At 48.2% G+C, this 14,199-nt stretch overlaps 5 protein-coding genes across 5 annotated transcripts; 4 read left to right on the forward strand and 1 right to left on the reverse strand.

Annotated features, from left to right (window-relative positions):
• Positions 1 to 1,116: 1,116 nt before the first annotated feature.
• Positions 1,117 to 1,694, forward strand: BKA67DRAFT_537353 (uncharacterized protein; the record flags this gene model as incomplete). The annotated part of the gene is made up of 2 exons (XM_046100303.1): positions 1,117 to 1,580; positions 1,673 to 1,694. 2 exons carry the CDS (start codon positions 1,117 to 1,119, stop codon positions 1,692 to 1,694), a joined length of 486 nt encoding a protein of 161 aa, XP_045955759.1.
• Positions 1,695 to 3,850: 2,156 nt separating this feature from the next.
• Positions 3,851 to 5,674, forward strand: BKA67DRAFT_660291 (general substrate transporter; the record flags this gene model as incomplete). Its single annotated transcript, XM_046107596.1, has 5 exons — positions 3,851 to 3,946; positions 4,009 to 4,088; positions 4,153 to 4,385; positions 4,440 to 5,314; positions 5,369 to 5,674. The coding sequence occupies 5 exons, from the start codon at positions 3,851 to 3,853 to the stop codon at positions 5,672 to 5,674; spliced, it is 1,590 nt and encodes a 529-aa protein (XP_045955760.1).
• Positions 5,675 to 7,461: 1,787 nt separating this feature from the next.
• Positions 7,462 to 8,868, reverse strand: BKA67DRAFT_571061 (uncharacterized protein). Its single transcript, XM_046103193.1, has one exon. The coding sequence runs from the start codon at positions 8,549 to 8,551 to the stop codon at positions 7,811 to 7,813; it is 741 nt and encodes a 246-aa protein (XP_045955761.1). The 5' UTR covers positions 8,552 to 8,868; the 3' UTR covers positions 7,462 to 7,810.
• Positions 8,869 to 10,054: 1,186 nt separating this feature from the next.
• Positions 10,055 to 11,451, forward strand: BKA67DRAFT_537356 (glycosyl hydrolase; the record flags this gene model as incomplete). The annotated part of the gene is made up of 4 exons (XM_046100304.1): positions 10,055 to 10,251; positions 10,351 to 10,487; positions 10,545 to 10,891; positions 10,960 to 11,451. 4 exons carry the CDS (start codon positions 10,055 to 10,057, stop codon positions 11,449 to 11,451), a joined length of 1,173 nt encoding a protein of 390 aa, XP_045955762.1.
• Positions 11,452 to 12,377: 926 nt separating this feature from the next.
• Positions 12,378 to 14,099, forward strand: BKA67DRAFT_537357 (glycosyl hydrolase; the record flags this gene model as incomplete). The annotated part of the gene is made up of 1 exon (XM_046100305.1): positions 12,378 to 14,099. The coding sequence occupies one exon, from the start codon at positions 12,378 to 12,380 to the stop codon at positions 14,097 to 14,099; it is 1,722 nt and encodes a 573-aa protein (XP_045955763.1).
• Between the last annotated feature and the right edge of the window lie 100 nt (positions 14,100 to 14,199).

Consider the following 14,199-nt stretch of genomic DNA (forward strand, 5'->3'; position numbering starts at 1 on the left):
ACACCGAATCAGCCTTGATCATCAATTTAATCTAGTCACGTCTTATCTTGACGAAGTGAGTTGTGACTGCATCACTGCCATAACGACGGAGTCGACGTACGTATGCCTTCCACACACAATATAAAGGTGTACGAGCTGTTTCGTCTATACTTAAAAAGGGAAGTGGATTTTCATGCTCAGGTCAGAGTAGGTAGCGTACCTGAGAATCTTTTGCAGAATGCATTGTGAGTTTAGCAAACTGTGCCCGTACGTTGCCGGAGTTGGCAATGCACCCTGCATCATATAGGTGGATTTCTGGAGCCTGGCAATTAATAAGACAATATCAGGTAGCCCAAGCTTGGCCAGAGTACAATTCACCACCGAGTGCTCGAATAGCATGCTGCCAAGCATTCATAGCAGCCAAGGAGCATGACCGCTGCGCCGGGTCGGCCTACGGCACATGTGCAAAAGCATGGGGACCTTTTGATCTGACCAGAGGGCAGTCATGCGGACAGCCTGGTGACTGGTGTGTAGTTCAAGCTTGGATCTGTATTAATTGATTCTTGGCTAAGTGGGCTATCGACGTACAGTAGCCGGCTGAGCGGATGTGGTCAATATTGTGATGCGCCACATTCAGTTCTATGTGGTCGGCTGAGCTTAGCACGGGTTAATTGCAAGCGAAAGCCGTTTCAGAGCCTCATTTATTCAACCAAGAACAGCATTACCATGATATGCACAACAAGTGAAGGTAAAAATCAGAGAATCGTCATGAACCTGGAACGTAATTTCTTGTTAGACATCAAAATATGCTGTTCCATGCCGTTTTTAGCTTTGATTGTGGTACTTGACATTAATTTCGTCTTACCAAGACTATAACACAACTGGTGTGGATTACAAGCATTCGTCCATGTGATAGATTGGGGCCAAAACGCAGAGATTCTGGCCGCTTGAGATGAGGTGTTAGAGGATGATGCGAACATCACGAGTTGATAAGACCCTCACCTCCATCGCCCTGGCTTAAAAATCTATTTATCGGTTCCCTGTAGTCATGAAATATGGGATAATTATTTGCAACGCACAACTCCTGATCAGCACTTCACGACATGAATTTTCAAAACACCTACACATTTCACCGAAATGGCTCTCATTCTGTTTCACGACACCCAATGCGGCCACCCAACACAAACAGGAATTATGGAACCAGGCCTCAAGAAATTCTACGAGGCGGAAGATAACGTCGCATCCCTCTACATTGCCGAGGTGCCGATATGTGTACACGGCGGCACACCTATACTATGGGCGGGCACTTCTAGTAACGAGCAATGCGCTGTCGAGAAGGTCACAAACCACACTCTGACAACACACCAAACCATACCTGATATGTGCATTCCCGCACAAAGCTTTCCCGGTGCAGATGAACTACAGTGGCATTGGTTTGATTCTAACAGCATATGTCAAGTCCTCCCCTGCGGGGAAACTATAGTATATTTCAAATTTCATTGCGATGGTGCGATTGTGTCGGATCCCGAGCCTTCGTCCACTCCAACTATCGCACATAATTCAGCTAGAGATCTCGGCTTCCAGCTGGATTCACAAGCATTGTGTGTCCTTGTAACTTTCGTGGTGGCGAATCTCATGGCGTATTGCATATATCTGCTAGGGGCTTGAAGAAAGCTAAATATACGTAGACTAGGCCTTTGGTGAATACTCCGTGATTTTACTCGAGATAGAATTCACCGAATGCACCACATTGGACATGGTACGAATTTGACCATCTATCATGGCTGGAGAATACAAGAATGCCTCTTGCTGTGAATTTAGCTTGCCTACCTAGTTTCAGGGTGGACTGAGATGGAACTGGGACTCCAACAGATGTATCGTGCTTGATGATAGCCGCTGATGTCCACGGAGTAAGAAGGTACGATGCGCCTGCCCACCCACGTGCACGGTGTTCAAGAAGTTTCAAATATGATCGTGTTTGAATGAGGTATATAAAAAACATACCTAGATCAAGCTGCGGTCGCCTTGAGGTGTTTATTCTGCCATTTAGCCCGATATAGAGAGCATATTGTGGTTTCTTTATTCCCTGATATGATTGCTTCAGGTCGTACGACTCCTATAGGTCCTAGCTAGGATTGATTGGCGCTATGCTCTACTACAAAAGCATGTGCGCGAGCCCACAGCGAGCAAGCTACGGAGTATACACTACTTAACGCTACATTTCTAGCGCATTTAACGTTGTATTCCCACTATACTTAGCGCTGTATTTCCAGCGCACTTAGTGCTACACTCAGCATATGCAGAACATATGTTCGACATATTTCGACTAAATTTCTAGTACACATAACGCTATATTTCTAGCGTACCTAACTTTAAATTCCCAATATACGTGGCGCTGTATTTCCCGTGCCCCCAGCGCTGTATTTCCAGTGCACGTAGTGCTGTACTCAGCATATGCTCAGCATATGTTGAACATGTGCCACTAGCGCCGCTTTTTTGGCCCTGCCAAGCCACGCTTGGCAAGTGGGGCCTGTACTTGACCACCTCATTTTTGTACCTGCTCAGTTCACCCTCGCAATTATCGGGCCCGACTCCCCCGCTTACGTTTGGACGTTTCCAAAATTGAATGTCGGTCTAGACCGGCACTCGTCCTATCTCCATAGAGTACAGACAGTAGTACGTGTACCCCAGCTATTTTGGTGGTCGCGCATCCAGCCCGTGTGCGAATCCTGGACATCCACCCCCGCATTGAGCCTAAATAGATGGCTATCTCCGCGTCAAGATTCTAACGAGGAACGAAAGCGGTTTGATTCAATCTTGGCCCAATATCCAAAGTCAGGCTGTACCCATTGTAGCACGAATTTCGGTCGGTCCAGCGTATTCGGCCATGAATCCTGATACATCCGGTGAAAATTCGGGAGAGTACAACGAAAGAACAATGCATATCCGGGGTGTGACAACTAATGTGTAGATTGCGACGGTGAGAGACTGATGCGCAAGGTCTAGTCAGAGTTCTAAACTTTTCCCAGCCTGGTGATTTGTTCATTACTACAGAATTATTCGAAGGAATATTCCCTTCCAAAACCCCTTGCCTCGCCAATGAGACTTGATTATCATCGTTATCGTCATCATCGTCATTATCGTGATGACTGTATCTCTCGTCAATAGCCAAGCGCCTCATTGATGCCCAGACGGAGTATTTCAGAGACAGGTCCATATGCTATCATCCAGCATGACCCCATGGATATTTAAGCTCGATGGCTTGGCACTAATTCTCATCGAAGACAAAGCTAGTGCCAGCCTCCCATGGGGTTTTCATTGAAAAAGCGTGATAGCATGGAGAAGAGACCCACGCGGGAAGATGGGCCGACGGCAGTCTTGGCTCTCTGGGTCCAATCGTGTTCGAGTCCAAGAAAGACGAGTGGTGAAGCGAGGCCACCTGAATAGTTCCAACGTTTTGCCAAGACAAGTTAGACCTATGGTTTGTTTGGTGGAAAATGCACACTGATCGATATTCCACCTCTCTCGACCCTCCATTCCGCCAAGAATCCCGCCAAGATGTGCGGCCTCCAAGTAGTGAAGCTCGTTCCCAAAGTCAATCAAGTCAGAACCTGCCCCATCTAATTGGGTCTCTCTGCTGCAACCCATGCAGGACCACATGCAGGCATGCGGCCCTCCACCTGGACTAGGGGCCCAGGGCACAATATCGAAGACCATCATAAGAACGGCTGATTCGCGTTGCATTGTCGCGTTTCTCTGTCCCTCTTATCTCAGGAATCAGGGTATAGTGTCTGATGAAGAGTACCCTAAGCAGTCTAAATCTCCCGATCACCAAGGAAGAGGGCTTACTTCTTCAAAACCCGAAGACGAGATGGCGTCTTTGCTCAAGCACATCGTCAAGAACGATGCCATGGTTAATGATCCTCACGAGATCTACAACTGGCGAGTATACCTCCTGGCTGGATCAGTAAGTCCAAGATGGTACACTACACAGCCTTATGCTGTAATTATACTAATGCCGACGGCCAGGCTTGTTTTGGTGCCATGTCTTTTGGATGGGATAGTGGTGTGATTGGTGGTGTGATCGAACTGGAAAACACCTTCCAGCCGTAAGTAACCAGTTCCTGATGGCCCCCAGAGACGGTTGCGATCTAATATCGTTGATCTGCGCAGTGATTATGGTTTGAAAGGTGATATCCTTGCCATCGCTAATCTCAAAGGCAACATTGTCTCTGTTCTTCAAGCAGGTTCCTTCTTCGGAGCCCTTGCTGGTTTTCCCCTTCCCGATATAATTGGTCGGAAGTGGTCTCTCATCTGGGCCGCTATTTGTATCCTGCTGGGAGTCATTATGCAATCAGCAGCGTCTGGTCATGTTGAGGTCCTCTATGTCGGTCGACTTATTTCAGGTGAGTTCGGATGATAGATTTTCGCCCCACGATGTGAGAATTAATTTGTGGTAGGTTTTGGTGTTGGTGTCGCCAGCGTCGTCAATCCTATCTACGTATCCGAGAACGCACCCCGAGCTATCCGTGGTCTGCTCACTGGTCTGTATCAGCTCTTCATTGTGACTGGCGGTATGCTTGCCTTTTGGATCAACTATGGTGCACAACTCAACTTGACTGGCAAGTCGCAATACGTTATCCCTCTCGCGGTGCAAGGAATTCCGGCGATTCTCCTCATGTCTTTGATGTTGATTAGTAACGAGTCTCCACGATATCTCGCCCGAAAGGACAGATGGGAAGAGGCCAGGAGGGTGCTCAAGACAGTGCGAAATCTGCCGGATGGCCATGCTTATCTCGAAGAGGAGATGCAAGAAGTTGCCGATCAACTCAACTACGAGAGACAACTCATGGGTGACGCTACGACCTTGTCACTCCTTAAGGAGATGTTCACCGTTCCTACCAACCGCAAACGTGCACTTCTCAGTATCTTTCTCATGGTGTGGCAGCAGATGACCGGTACCAACGCCATCAACACATATGCGCCTACTATATTCAAACAGCTCGGCATCAAGGGAACTACAACCTCATTGTTCAGTACTGGTATCTATGGTGTAGTCAAAGTTATCTCTTGCACTATCTTCCTGCTGTTCATGGCCGATTCCCTCGGGCGTCGACGATCGCTGCTTGTGTCCTCCGTAGGACAGTCTATCTGCATGTTTTACATTGGTCTGTATGTCAGGATTTCGCCACCCGCTGATAATGCCCCAATCACTCCTCAAGGATACGTTGCGCTAGCCGCCATTTTCATCTTTGCCGCATTCTTCCAATTTGGCTGGGGCCCGGCCTGCTGGATCTACGTATCCGAGATCCCTACTCAGCGTCTCAGACCTTTGGTATGTATCTGACTGCTATAGATGGATACTGTCTTTTGCTAACGGAAACCCTAGAACGTGGCTCTAGCTGCTGCTACCCAGTGGCTCTTCAACTTTGTGGTTGCAAGAGCTGTCCCTAACATGATTGCCACTGTCGGCGCACATGGATACGGTACCTACCTTATCTTCGGTAGCTTCGGTGTTATCATGTTCTTTTTCGTCTGGTTTCTCGTTCCAGAGACTAAGGGATTGTCACTAGAAATGATGGACTCGCTCTTTGGAGGGGCTAGCCTGGATGAGAAGCACGAGGTCGCTGCAGATCATGAGAAGTCTGCCGCGACGGCTATCGAGATCGAAGAGCACTCAGACCGTCGTGTTTAGATATGCTCTGCCGCTGATGATTTGCAGCTCAAGAAGCATTAGACGGAATTTGTAAGAGCTATGCGTGGAGTATCTACAGTAGCCATGTCTATGTCAGGTTATCATGGGAGCCGCAAGGCTTTGTTTAATGCGATCATATGCCCTCAGCATTATTCTGATGAATGACATGATAATGGATGTCTCAGGTATCCACCTAAGGACCCACCCAGGACGTCTATTCAAGTAGCCTCCACCAGGAAGGAGCGATGGCTTTACTCCTCGTTAGTTTCACAAATACCATTGGCAGGTTTATCATCAATCATATTTGTAATTAAAAATTTCAAACGCATAATTAGCATCGGGCTCATATTTCTATATTTCAGTCACGCGTTTCACATTTACGCATTCTAGCGAGGTTCAACGGTTATTTCGTTCCCGCTGAGGCTCAAGATGTCGAGTTCTCGCACAGCCTATGGTAAGTTGAGTCCTCACAGGAAGACATCAAGGGTAAATAAAGGAGGCAAAGACGTTGACACGCTTTGGTTAATTAGCTTCGTGAACAGGCCATCATAGGCAAGGCAACTCTTGGGCAACGTCAATCATCTGGGCAGCAGTGCTTTACTGGACGATAGCAACGAGCCACTGTGTGATATGATCAATCAACAACGCTGTAATATGGTTTAACGCCCAAAAACTTGAACAAACGTTCGCTATTTTTGAGGGAGAAGTTCAGGGGTAAGGCAGTTGAGGTCGTTATTCCTCAGCGCTGAAAACCATATTGTTCAGGGATAATACGAAAAGCGTTTGGGGAAACGCCATGTTGCCTGGTTTCTTTGTAGGTCTTCCCATAATTGGTTGCCGCTACCAAATCAATTGTTCAGGAAGGACTCGAGTGTAGAACTGGACAATTTACCGGGACGAAGATGGCAGCAAAACTGGACGAGATGGTAAAGCTGAGTCGCTCAAAAGAACAGTTTATGGTCGCTCTACAATACAAAAAACTCTTAAAACATCCAGTAAAGTCGTTATGACGATTCGACAAGTCTCTGCAAAACGCACTATGATCTTCAGAGCGTTGGACTCCACGACTCTGAGTTAGTGCGGATATTAAAGGACTCTTTCGTTTTTATACTTGCCTGAAGATCATTGTAGATGATATGTTGATCGTGTTTATCAGTTTATAAGCCAATTGTTGAGAATTTATTACTGAAGAATTAAAAGATTCCGTAATACCATTTACCTATTTTATTGCAAAGAGAAAGGAAAAAAGTACACATGAAAATCGTGCTTTTGATCGAAATGCAAAGCGTTTCGAGCTTTTGAGTTTTCACATTCGTTTCATCTTATTAGTTAACACTTCAATCAAGAAGGTGGTTAAGGAACGCTACTCTGTCATCTTTAGAATTCAAATGATATTCGATGGTATTTTTGCGAAATGCTACTGAAGCCAACAAGTTTCGAGCTTGAGGGACCAAACATTTCTTTGAAAATAGCTTGAAATGTTAAACCTATTCGCGTAGAAGATTCACCAGATGATGACCACTGCGACTGTTGAAAATCAATACTTATCAATTTAATCGTTGACCCTTTTTGCTAGGCTAGTTATTGATCCTAATACTGACTGTATTGCTACGATAGCCGACTAGGGAAAATCCTGTCGTACGTAGCGTTCACGAACCTATTCGGAGAGTCATTCTTGACTTGGCTACAGCTTAAATCGACGATCTACTTTTCACCACAGCCATCACAATACTCATACGCCTTCTATTGCCTGTTCGGCTAGGGGGACGGATGCTTAAGGTAACCACCTCAGGATCCACCCAGAACATCTATTTAGGTAGGTATCATTCGCCAGGAATAGAGCGATAGCTTTATTCCTTGTCCGCTTCTAAACGTCATTCATAGACTTATTGATTACATTATTCGTGCTACATGTCTATTACACGATACTATTTGCAATTGAACTGATCAATACGAGCGTCCGAGGCTCCACTACAGAGGTGGCTAAAAAAAATCTTCTGAAGATGCTGGAATGTGTTGAAAGGTACACTACGGATGAGAGCAGACACCCAAGGATTTGGTGGTTGAATGGCACGTACAGTTTCATTGGCACGAACAACATCGAATTGTTCTTCAGCGACCCTTTCTCCTTTTTACTCAAACGAAACTGGCACCATTTGCGCCGATGATCTGTCCCGACACCCAAGCAGCCTCTGGACTCGCGATAAAGGTCACCACATTCGCTATCTCAGCTGGGTCACCCAGCCGATTGAAAGGACTCTGTGCAGCAATACCCTTGATCATGGCCTCCGACTTTCCTTTCACAAAAAGATCCGTGGCTGTGGGTCCCGGCGCCACGGCGTTGACCGTGATACCCTTAGCACCAAGCTCCTTTGCCAAAACCCTCGTGAACTGCTCGACGGAGCCCTTGGACGAAGCATAAAGCGCATATGGAGGTGGCACACCGCTGTGGTGCGCGATGCCGGTGGAAATGAAGATGATGCGGCCTCCAGACGGCATATGAGGCACCGCCTTCTGAGCGAGGAAGAACGGACCCTTGACGTTGAGCTCATACACTCGGTCGAAGAGTTCCTCTGTCATGGCGGCCAGCGGCTGCAGCGGCATGACACCGGCGTTGGGCACGAGTATGTCAATGCGGCCGAACTTGGAGACGGTGGCGTCGACGAGTTTGGAGATCTCGGATACCTTGGAGACATCTGCCTGCACGGCCAGCGCCTGGTCGGATCCGATCTCCTTCACTAGGGCATCGGCGGGTGCGCTGTCACGCGAGTAGTTGATAACGACCTTGGCGCCGAGGGATGAGGCTCGCTTGGCAATGGCGGCGCCAATTCCCTTCGAGCCGCCGGTGACAAGAAGCACCTTGTCTTGCAAAGACATGGTAGACGGGAATAAAGAAGGTGTGTTGAGTGTGTCTGGGCAGATGCGGCTTGTGTTGGTTTTGATATCAGAGACAATGGATCTCGTTGAGCACTAGGAGCTGTACTGTATACTTCTAGTTTTGGTGAGGCTTGATGCTTGGGACGACGCAATTATTCAGTCTTCTTAGAGAAGTGCAGCATTCACAGTACTTATCTTCATTCTATCTTGAGGTCTCTTAGCCCCTATGACTTCATGGTGAATTTCATGATAGACGGCTTCGCAGATAACCATATCTCCCTGCTCCGAAAAGCAGCATACTCTAACCTTAGTCTGGCCTTAAAGGATTACCCATATCTAGCGGTCGGTTTTCGCGCTTAGGTATGTTATTTCCGACCGAAAGCCCCGCTTCTGTCGGGTTTCTTGCTGCGCCTCTGCGCCTGTGCACATAGACCCTGAAGCCGATAGAGACCATACTGTAGATCACAATCATGGCAATCATGTACATCGACACGCGCCAATTGAATACTATTTGCACAAACCTGGCTGTGATCAGAACTTAACACCCAATAATAAGCGGCCTCGACAAAATTCCAGTGCGGGGAATATTTCACAATTACACTCCAGAGGGCAACATGCTCTGGATACTTACTGTACAGCAGGCTTTGGATTAATACGCCCACTAAGTAGTTCATATGGCTACAGCGGGCTTCTGGCACTGCCTTTTCATGGATACGCACCACATATCCGCACATTTAGGCTTTCGACTTTCCACGTACTCGAAACCTAAATCCGGGAGCCCTCAGCTGTGGAAATCACGCAGCTTATTAAAGTGCCGAAGTAGCTTTTTGAATCGGAAAACCTCCATACACACTTTCCAGGATGACGCTGGGTGCTTACTAACCACTGGTCTCAAAACAAACTTTTACCTCCCAAAATGTCCATGGGACGGGTCAAATGCGCTGCAACCATTAGTGGCAGGTTGAGACGGTCCGTGAGGTATGAGTAATGTTATAAGTATTTTTAATATACGGATAACCAGGACAAAGATGCAAGCCTTGGCGGGACCCAGGGGAAAATTCAGACATACTGTTGCTGCTTGGGTGCGACAAGGTCCGTCCGTGCATAAAACCTGAGCGTAGTCTTCGGATCTTATGATCAAGACTCGATCCTCTTTTCTATCGCGTGAAATACCAAATGAACTTCTTCACGGTCTATCATTGCGCTCCAGAGGTTCTAAGCACGAAGAATGACACAAGGCGCTCATGACTATACACTTGTCGAAAGTGCGGGGAGCCGCGGGGTTCCCCAACACGGCGAATTATCATCCCCGTATAAGGAAAACGATGCCGTGAGATCGTCCCTTGTACATAACATACGGTGTAAATGCTGGCGAATCCAGATTGTCTGGAGCGATGTGCATTTAAGCTTAATCTTTGCCAGCGCTGCCGTTGCGGTTCGTGCCCCGACAATGTCTCTCTTGCTCCCGTTGTGTTTCTTGCATATTTTTAATCACTTATTATGATGCCCTTCGCAACAACCCTGGTTACTCTGGCCTCCAGCATCGGACTGGCTCAAGTAGCTGCTCAACAAATCGACCCGAATCTAGGCACATCTGGCATGACATGGGACCCAATCAATGTGGGAGCAAACAAGAGCACCAATGCCACATTCTCCAATCCAGTCATAACAGTAAATGTTGGCGACCCGTTTATGACCAGGTACACGGGAGACGATGGTGAATGATACTTATTCACGTATACCACAAATGACAACATTACTTTGAGGCGTAGTTGATTCTTGACCGATAATTGGGACAGTACCGAAACTAGGACAGTCTTCAAGCCTGATCCGGTTGAGGATAAAGGACAACCATGGTCTACCTCGCTGTGGGCACCGGAGATACACAATATTTCCGGGAGTTGGTACATGTACGTCGGTTTGCATATACAACATGGTATGGGCACTTAAACACGAAAGTCTTGTATGCAAATATGGCCGAATTGCATCTCAGGCTCTTTAACATTTTATCCCGGAACCTTCACCGCAACTTCTGATGCAGACAACCCACCTCAGTTGCAAGATGCGCTCCGTCCAATCAACTGCCCCGCTATAAACCATAGAATGTTCGTTCTCGAGGGTGACGAGCCAGACCCATGGGCAGCAGACTTCCGTCTGAAGAGTCAGCTAAACTCATACGATCAGTTCGCCATTGATGGCACATATTTCGTCTACGAAGACAAGCTCTACCACATTTACTCATGCTGGGAAAACACATATTCATCATGGCCAGCAAACCTCTGCATCAGGTCAATGTCCAATCCATGGACTGTGTCTTCGAATTTTAGTGATCGTCGAATGGTCAGTGCTTTACTTCGCTTCAATCATTCTCATGCGGTACATAATTATTGACACATCACTAACCTTAGATCAGCGTGCCAGACCGGCCATGGGAACAAAGCCCAAATGGACGTCCCATCCGCCTCGCAACAAATGAGGGACCACAACAATTGACCAATCCGAAGACAGGCCAGAGTTTTGTCATATACTCAGCTGCAAGAGTCAACACACCATTCTACTGCCTCGGTATGCTGGAGCTGGTAGGCAACGACCCAATGGAATACCAATCTTGGAAGAAGCGTACGCAAGGCTGTGTTTCCCACCAAAACACGAAAACCGGTGTCTCTGGAACTGGACATGCTAACTTCACGACATCACCCGACGGCTCCGAAGACTATCTGGTATACCACGCTCAAACGGCCCCCAACCCCGCAGCGGACCTCTATCGTACGACGCGGATACAGAAGTTCACCTGGAACGACGATGGCACGCCCAATTCCCCACTGGCCGAGAACGGCCCATCCGATGTTTTGGCTGGCCAAAAGGCCCTGACCTTCGTGAACCTGCCTTTGGTTTACTGACTTTGGCGCCGGCCAGGCTGAATGAGTTCGAAAAGGCTTCAGCACTAAGTGTTGTGCGTAATGGTTCGCTGTGGAGTATACTGTGTACATGTGGGATCGATCCCGGGGGTCCAGCATGGAGTCCGCTCGGAGACCAATAGAAATTCACCCATTCTGACCCACCAATTTGACTAAAATCTACTACCCCAATCCCAATTTTATATCGAGGCTGGCTTATAATGACGTTTAACGGGTTACAATATTTGAAGAAGCTGGGGAAGGCGAGAAAAAGCCTCATCTAAAGCCAGCCTTATGTTTTCAGTCGGTCCGTTTATCGTCTTGGACGCCATAACTGAGTTCTAGCCATGATGCTAATGCATTGGCGGTGGTCATGCCCAGTGCATGCTGTGTCCCCAGCTGAAGTCGTCCACACATCATTGGCTGTCCCCGCAGTGCTACCCCGCAAACGTCCACGGGTGTCTACTCATGAGCTTACTTCCGCCATTTCCTAAGCTGAGAATCTGTCATAGAATGTATTACACGAGTTATGGCAGTTCCCAGTGACTTGTTTGCGATGAAAAAGTAAGAGAAGTTATTCCCAAAACGTTCTCCACTGCCGGGGCCGCTTGTCTTATTATGACCAAGTCAGCGGGAAACTGCGTGGTCCTGGCTCACGAATGGCCCGAGAGCCTGGGCATTTTGGAGTTTTCTTGGTTAATAGAGTTTTGAGCTATCGCGAAAATAATCGGCGCTTTCGTCACGATTAATGTCCGACCAAGCCTGTGATCCGTGTTCCGGTATGGCTCCATGGCAGTGGAGTGCAACATCGGCACCATGCGCATATATAAAAGTGCCTTTGCAGTCCATTCTCTGCAGCACAATTTTAATATACGCCTCAGCAAGTCCGGCTACTTTGACTATCAAGATCCCAGATCTACCTTCCAATCATGTTGTTCGAGGCATTGTTGTGCGCCACCCTTCTCGCAGGTGGTAACTGCCAGAATGCTACGACTTACACCAACCCAGCTGTACCAACTGGTGTACCGATTGAAGGCAATTATACAGGCGGCCTGAGACCTCAAGTTCATTTCTCCCCTCCTCAACACTTCATGAACGACCCCAATGGTATGTTCGTTGATGCCAATGGAACATGGCATTTATACTATCAATACAATCCCACGGGCGCCACGGCCGGCAACCAACACTGGGGCCACGCAACTTCAGATGACCTCTATCATTGGGTCAACCAGCCCATTGCCCTGTTCCCACCTGAGGAGTCGGTCTATGTTTTTTCCGGTTCTGCAGTCGTCGATGTCAACAACACTTCTGGGTTCTTCCCCGATCAGGACAACGGTGTGGTAGCTATCTTCACATTGGCTCGCTACTACGAAGACGGTTCCGCTGGACCGCAAACTCAGAACATTGCCTATTCGCACGATGGCGGTTACACCTTCGAGTATTACGACGGGAATCCCGTGATTGACAGCACCAGCAGCCAATTCCGAGACCCAAAGGTTATTTGGTACGAGGATCACTGGGTTGCAGTCATCGCCTTTGCTCAAGAATTCGTGGTGGGCATTTACACCAGTCCTGACCTGAAGACCTGGTCCCATGCATCAAATTTCTCCCACCACGGCTTACTCGGCGCCCAGTATGAGTGTCCTAATCTTGTCAAGATGCCTGTCAGAGATGACAGCGGGGCCGTTGTGGATCAGAAATACGTTATGACGGTATCGGTGCAGCCCGGTGCACCTTTGGGAGGCTCCATCACCGAATACTTCCCCGGCGACTTCAACGGCACGCACTTCACGACTTTGGACGCCGCAACCCGCCTGACTGATTTTGCCAAGGACAATTATGCTGCGCAGTATTTCTATGGAGTCCCGGATGGTGAAAACGCGGTCAATCTCGGCTGGGCCTCTAACTGGCAGTATGCCCAGCAAGTCCCCACAGGCAATCTCGAGGGCTGGCGAAGTGTCATGACTCTCCCGAGAGCCAACTATCTCACAAACGCAACACGCATCGGCTGGGTCGTCATCAACGAACTGTACGACCCAAGCCCGGTTCTCGATTCGGCTTTGAACGAGTCGACAATTGGCAATGGAAGCGTTGTGGTGGACTACTCTGATGTGGAGTCCAACGCTCTGTACATTGAGGCCAATGTAACAAACATCAACACCACGCAGCTGACTTCCTACTCAACACTAAACATCTCGTTCACATCCTCAGCTTCGGGAGAGACAATCCGATCTGGTTTCTACTTTGGTGGCGACAACCCATTCTTCGTGGACCGTGGCCTGATCCGGGGTTTCGACAACGTCTTCTTCACCGACAAGTTCAGCACCGCGGACGTGTACAACAACGGATCGGGTCTGCAATCCTGGAATGTGCAGGCGTTTATTGACCGTAGCATCTACGAGGTCTTTGTCGACGGTGGTGTGCACGCTGCTACGGTCCTGTTCTTCCCCACACAGCCGCTGACAACCGCTGCTGTTTCCGCTAGTAACTTGCCCTCTGGTGCCGAGGTCAGCATTGCGGTTTGGTCTGTCAAGAGCGCCTGGGCCGAGTACGAGGATGAGAATGGAACCGTTGTTGGTAATGTGACGGAGACGGCTGATTCGACGAACACGAAGAGGCACATGATGTATGAAAGCAAGTTCATGGTTTGAACATGAGATATGCGATATAATAATGCAGCGGAGGGTTTGATGCTATGAATGCAGTAATTGCATATAGACCCATCTTCTATGCCCACAGAGATGCCATTAA

The sequence above is a fragment of the Truncatella angustata genome (assembly GCF_020726525.1).
Source record: "Truncatella angustata strain MPI-SDFR-AT-0073 chromosome Unknown BKA67scaffold_6, whole genome shotgun sequence".
NCBI lineage: Eukaryota > Fungi > Ascomycota > Sordariomycetes > Amphisphaeriales > Sporocadaceae > Truncatella > Truncatella angustata.

What these genes read in the sequence shown, in the direction of transcription:
- BKA67DRAFT_571061 (XM_046103193.1), bottom strand. Translation starts at nt 8,551, where the DNA reads ATGTCTTTGCAAGACAAGGTGCTTCTTGTCACCGGCGGCTCGAAGGGA.